This window comes from Hipposideros armiger, unplaced genomic scaffold (genome assembly GCF_001890085.2).
Source record: "Hipposideros armiger isolate ML-2016 unplaced genomic scaffold, ASM189008v1 scaffold_23, whole genome shotgun sequence".
Lineage (NCBI taxonomy): Eukaryota > Metazoa > Chordata > Mammalia > Chiroptera > Hipposideridae > Hipposideros > Hipposideros armiger.
Window position 1 is genome coordinate 6,201,644 of NW_017731373.1, and position 6,812 is coordinate 6,208,455.

The 6,812-nt window shown below is 36.8% G+C and overlaps 1 protein-coding gene across 4 annotated transcripts in view; it reads right to left on the minus strand.

The window, feature by feature from the left end:
- SUMO1 (small ubiquitin like modifier 1) overlaps positions 1-6,812 on the minus strand; it is a 25,763-nt gene that overhangs the window by 11,056 nt on the left and 7,895 nt on the right. For all 4 annotated transcript variants that reach the window (XM_019635748.1, XM_019635749.1, XM_019635752.1 and 1 more), the window contains one exon: positions 1,492-1,566. In XM_019635748.1, coding sequence (XP_019491293.1) covers positions 1,492-1,566 — 75 coding nt within the window. The remainder of the gene's footprint in view (positions 1-1,491; positions 1,567-6,812) is intronic.

Here is a 6,812-nt window from a genome sequence, read left to right on the forward strand (position 1 = left end):
ATTCCCCAATAAAATCTTTAAAAAAAAAAAAAAAAAGAATACATTCCTTCATAATTACAAATCCATTCTATTTTTGAAATAAAAGCTGAATTATCACAAACCCCCACCAAAAGCAACTCAAAACAAAAAGTACCTCTCCCCCAACTGAAGTGTCACTTAAAGGTGGTCAAACTACAAGTGAGACATATGCCACAAAATAATAAACTGAGACCTTATTCCTGCCATAAAAAGTCACCCCCCAGAGTCTGGTTTTTCGCACATGAGTAAAATGTCAGTCAAAAATGACTTGTGGGACCACAGATTCTTTTCTTCTACCCAGGCTATCAAGCAAACTATCAGGCAACCATGAGAAATAAATACTGGCACTTGCATACTATAAAATTTCAGTCAATCCTTATGATTACATTATGACATTCACAAATGTATATTAGAAGTTCAATGTTTACAATATTTTTGTGGCTATAAAGTAAAACAAATTCTCATGGACAAATTTCTATAGCATACCTCACGCCATACACTAAAATCACTTCCAGGTGAATAAAGGGCTAACATTACAAAAAAGCTTTTTTTTTTTTTAAAGATTTTTATTGGGGAATTGGGGGGATGGGAACAGTGCTGGGGGGGAGGGGAGGATGGGGACTTACTACTGAGTACATGTCTTTTTGGGGTGATGAATATGCAAGGGAATTAAATACTGCTAATGGGTGAACAGCTTGTGAAAATACTAAAGCCACTGAATTATACACTTTAAAATGGTGAATTTTATAGTATGTGAATTATATCTTGATAAAAAATTTCTATATAAGATAATTACAGAAAATGAGAAAAGAATATGAACTCATAATCAATAGAAGAATGTAAACATTGTAGACAGAAATTACTCTTCACTGATAATCAGAGAAATGCAAAACCAAAAATTTTTTTCCTATCATACTAGCACAAAATTGAAGAACTAGCAATATCTCATGTTGCGGAGAATGTGGGGACTTGTACTCTCACAGTTTGATGGTCAGAGTCCACCAATTTTGTCTTTTGTCCTTAAAAAAAAAAACAACTATGAAGATTCATTCTTCTAACAATTTTCAGCTAATCTTAATTATCAGTTAACATCTCAAAAAGGATCCTTAAGATAAAGGCCAGAGTCTGGAAAAATGAGGTGCCAGGAAACAGAAAATGGTCCCGAAAAAAGCTGAGAGGTACTGTTGTTTAAAATGGGCCCAAGCCTTATCACTCAATAGTATTCACTGTGTTTGCCATTGAAGCATAGTAACCAAAAAAAAAAGGTTTTAGTTGGAGAAATTAGGGTGTCTAGATCTCCCTAAAAAATTAATTTAAAAAGTTATCAGCCTCTACAACCTCCAACAGATGCCATGTCTAGTAAATGAAAACGCCATTTTTAAATAACTTGCCTTACTTACATCATCTTTCCTGTGTGCCAGAAATTATTCACACATTCAAGGAGAGCCAAGAGAGAAAAATAATGAAACTCACCTGTCCAATGACTTTGAGTTTAATGTATTCTCCTTCCTTCTTATCCCCCAAGTCCTCAGTTGAAGGTTTTGCCTCCTAAAAGAAAAGTACATTTAAAGATAAAAGTTCCTATATGCAATTTTCATTACTCATTTATGATTACCCATTACTTTAGTTCAGGGTACAAAATCTGCATGTGAGACTACAAAGAGTATTTATTTTCTCTGCCACCCAATTACACAAAAAAAGGTCCTAAGTCAATTACTGGCCCAAATACCAGTTCACTAGAAATCAAGAAAGGGGTCTCTTTTATACTAGACTATCATCCTACACATAATGGTTCTAAAACTTCACTGTGCATCAGAATCACCTGAAGGACTGGGCCCCACACCCAGTTTATTCTGTAGGCCTGGGATCTGAGGTAGGGCTTATAATTTGCATTTCTAACAAGTTACCAAGTGGTGCAGACCAACAACCTGGAAAGCTTTCTTTTCAAATTCTTAACCAAACATTGTGACAAGATTATCTTCTCACAGCTTATCCAGAGAATGTTAACTACTCCAATTACAAAACTGTACTAAGAAATGTAAATTAATCATATTAGCATAAGCAAAGTCTATTTAGGAAAAAATCAAATAGCAAAGTACTGACCTACTGTACACCAGAGCTGAAACAAATCAGTTTATACCATCTATTATTTTAGACTATCGGAGCGTTATATCCAATTTTAGATTAGACTTGGCTGAAGAAAATTAGGGGACTTGAACTGGAATAAGAAAAAAAAGTACAAACAGGCTAAGTAGGAAAAGAGGAAAAAAATTTGAAAGACAGAAGAAAAGAGGGTTAAAATAATTTCAAATGAAGAGCTAATGAAAAGAAAATGAAGTTAACACACTTCACTGTGAAGTAAAAGTAAAGGAGATAACATGGAAAATTTCACTCAATAGTGTGATAAAAGCATGTGCTACACGTTAGTTTGGCCACCAAATTACCCACTTACTTAAATATATATACTCTATTACTCGTAACAATTTCAAACTGTTAATCCACACTTGATAAGAATATAACCAACCATACTGTATTTTACAAGTGAAATAACGGGGCCACTACCTGTGTATCTTGTGCCAGTAACTTAAAACTAATAAACTCTCTAACATTCAGAATTTAACAGAACCTATTAAACTAGAACTAGCTTTTAACATGAAGATACAGGCTAGCGTCTAAGGAAATGCTTAGATAACAGAATTGGCTTTGTTAGTGTGAATCCTTGCCCGTTTTTCATTCCGCAATCCTTTAAACATTTGCTGACTACAGCATATTATGGCAGCACACAAAATTAGCCTTCTTTAGACAGTATTTCACCTGAAAACTAGAAGACTCTTCAAATATAGTCTTACCACTGCATTTCTATTAACTTAAATTCATAGTAAACAGTTGCTTCTTCCTTTAAGTATCTAGAGAGCAAGGACAGCTTATTCCATGCAGTGAAGGGCAATAAAAAGCACCAAAGCTCTGAGTTCTCTTTAACTGGCAAAAGGGGTGTTAGTCAAGAAGCTTATGAGTTAGCACAAAGGAGAACCACCCCCCCAATCCCAGCAGCAATACATCAGCACAATGGGTGTGATTTTGCACCAATGTTTCCTAGAAAGGATGGCATTAGAGCCTACTCCCGACAAGAGTTCTTTCCCCCTCATCCAATTCATCTTCCACACAGCTTCAGAACTCTCTACAGCACAGCTTCTCTAATTGTAAAACTCACCCCCAAGCAAAAAGCATTAACTTCCAGTACTTTAAAGCCTAGAGCCAAATGCCGCTTCGAGTCCCTCCATTTCCAAGCTCAATTCTCATTTTTCTCTCACCACTTTCTTTACAAACTCAAGATTTGGTTAAATTGGACTAGGCATCGTTCCTGGTATATGCCTACCAGCATTTTTCCACATTCTGCCCTTTGGGGTCTATTTCTATACATGGAATATATATCCTCCCTCAGCCTTTCATCTCATGGATATCCTTCCCACACATCACCTGAAGTCCAGTACTTAAACTTTTCTAGGAACCACAGCAGCCCTCAACCTTCCAAATTGGATTAATGTTTTTCTTTAATGCTTTTATTTGCAATTTATTCATATCTGTTATAGCATTTATTCTCAATTTTAAAATACTCCTCCTTGATCATCTTCTCTAGCTGTTGTCCTCATGTTTTTCGTCAAACTTCTTACAAGAGTACTCAGCATTTGATATCTCCACTTTCAATCTGTAATCTGTAATCTGATTTAGCCCTCACCACTCCACTTGACACTGCTCTCACCAAGGTTACCAGTTCAACTGCTTATTGCTAAATCCAATGAACAATTTCAAATCTCATCTTTAACTCTCTATAACAGACATTTCTTCCTTGATGACTTTCCTTCCTTGAAAATTCTCCACCTTAGCCTCCAAGATTCCATTCTCTCATCTTGGCAATTTCCTTTAATGCTGGTGCTCCTCTAGGTTCCAGGTCTTGAATCCTCTGATTTTTCTGTCTTTCTGGGTGAGCCATGATTCCAGCTACCTTTAAGATACAGGCATACCTCCCTTTATTGAGCTTTGCTTTATTGAGCTTTGCTTTATTGAGCTTCACAGACGTTGCAGGTTTTTTACAAATTAAAGGCAAGACCCTTCGCCAGCAAAAAAGATTACAAGTCACTTTATTGCAGTGGTCTGGAACCAAACTGGCAATAGCTCCAAGGTACGTCTGTACTAACAATCATTCTCTCCAACCTGAGAATTTTTCTGAGTTTCACACTCATTTATCCAAGTGCTTAAATATCTCCACTTTGGATGCCCATGGGGGGTACCTCAATGTAAGTTCAAAACCGAATGAATTCTAACTCCTGTTAGTTTTAACTTCTTTTCCTGAAAACCAAAATTTAAAACACAAACAAACAAACAAAAACAAAAACTACAGTTCCTCCTGGATTCCTAGTTACAATAAATGGCTACCATACACTCAACTGCTTACAAAAGAAGCTTGGAGATCATCTTTGGCTACTCTTCCTCTCTTAAATCTCACACTTAATCATTCATCATTCTGACAATTCTATCTCTTAGTGGCTCTCTAGTCTATCCCATTCTCTCCATTCCACTGCCTTAGTTCAAGCACTCATTCTTGCTCATTAACATTACTGCAATAGCAAAAACAGATATAAGTCTTGCTCTCGTCAATTAATTCTCCAAACTACCACCAAAAACAAGGCTCTAAAACGCAATCATATTTGCCCAGGATCTTCAGAGTTAAGCTCAAACTCCTGAGCTTAAAAGACACTGGTCTTTCATGTGCAGGACCCTGCCTAGCAATTCAGCCTTATTCTCTGTCTCTCTTGCTAATAATATCCTTTGCTACAGCCATTTGAACTATCTACAATTCCTTGAAAATGGTACCCTCTACCATATCTCCACTATCTCTGTACATACTTATCCCTCTGCTTGGAATGCTCTTTCCTATCCTACTCCCCTTTCAAAATTATGTACCTGACCACTTTCCTAAAGGTTCCCATACTGCTATTATCTTTTATAACCACATTTGTATATCTGTATCTCCCAGCAGATTGAGTTCCTATTGGTATGCCTTACTCTTCTTTGTATTTCTAGTCAAGCACAGTGCCTAGAACTTAGAAGATATTCAATATGCTTGTTAAATAAATTAATGTTTTCTGTAACAGTTTTCCATGTCTTGTCTTCCTATAAGTTTAAAAGGAGAGGATCCAAGTTTTTTCATCTTTATAATCTCCATAGGATCAGGCAAATACTAGGCAATTGTTTAATGCTTACTGAATTACATGGACAACACTATTTTCTGTATCATACCACAAAATCTTACTAATGCTTCATTCTTCTACTGTACACAACAGTTAGTCCAAACAAAAATCCTTTAGGTTTTTTTTTTTTTATATTCACAGTTGGGTAAGAGATAATTCGCTTCAATTTCTTAAGAACATGTGAACACTAGCATTTGAAATTTCCCAAACTAAGCTGCCAATTTCCCTAGTTATTCCATTTTGGTGATCTCTTCCCAACTCTGAAACACTACAGCAATGTCATCTCTACCACTTGTTTAATAGCCCCATGCTTGCCCAATTCAGTCCTCCAACTTTTCATGTGCTATCTTTTTTTCTTTTGACAAACTAGTCTGGAAAATGAGATGATCTTGGACAAAGGCGGCCCAAGTTTGTCTCCAGTGATCTCAGTATCTTTTATATGCTGCCTTTCCTTCTTTCCCCTGTAAAAATGGAGCCAAAACAGAATGGTATGCCACACTAGTTACAAAACAGTGAAAGCATTCAGCACTGGGGTCTGGGACACTAGGTCATCAGAGAAAAGAGAATCCCAGAGAGGGCTGGCTGGTTTGGCTGGAAAGAATAAACAGCCCCAGAGCAGAAGAAACTGGTAATGGAAATAAAAGTAAACGTATATACAAGATCAAAGAAAGGAACTGGAAACCTCAACATTTTCAGTTATGTGTCATCCACAGACTGAACCATGGTAACTGGAATGATAAAGGAATTTATCAGGTACTGGGCACTATCAACTCTTCTTTCCAAGACATAGATGGGACAGCTTGGAAATAAAGGTTGGTTAAGGAGCTGAAAAGAGAACTAGACTGGAAAGGATGGAAGACACGACAATCCTCATTTACAAATGTTCAAAAATTCATGAGGAGGATTTTACTGTGCAATTTCAAAAGAACAAGAACCCTTCTTACAAGCATTCTGGCATTCAGTATGTTGACAATTCAATAACATGGAGAGAGCATCACACTTAACTACCCCCAATCTGTCACTGAGCCTTCCAGGTGTACAAGGATTGTACAGAAAAAGGGGAGATTCTGGGGAAACCCAAAAATAAGAATTCATTTACTCTTATTTAATGACATTAACAAATCTGTTCATTTTTAAAGGTATGATAACAGTATCCTGGTTATATTAAATGAAAAAGTCCTCTTTCAGAGATACATACTAAAGTATTTAGAGATGAAATGATGTGATATCTGAGATTGGCTTCAAAATAATATGAGGGAGTGTAGACAAAATAAAATAGGCCAAGAGATGGGTATATGGGCACAATTATACACACATTAAAATTTTCCATAAAACATTTCATAAAAAATGCATTCAAAAAAATAAATGCAGGGCCAGCCGAGTGGTTCAGTTGGTTAAGAGCTTGCTCAAGAGTGCAAGCTCGGGCCGGCCGAGTGGCGCGATGGTTAAGAACTGGCTTGGGACGACAGAGGGCCCCAGTTCGGATCCCACATATGAGGGCCAGTGACACTGCCCTCCACAGCTAAGATGCTGAACAACAGCTCA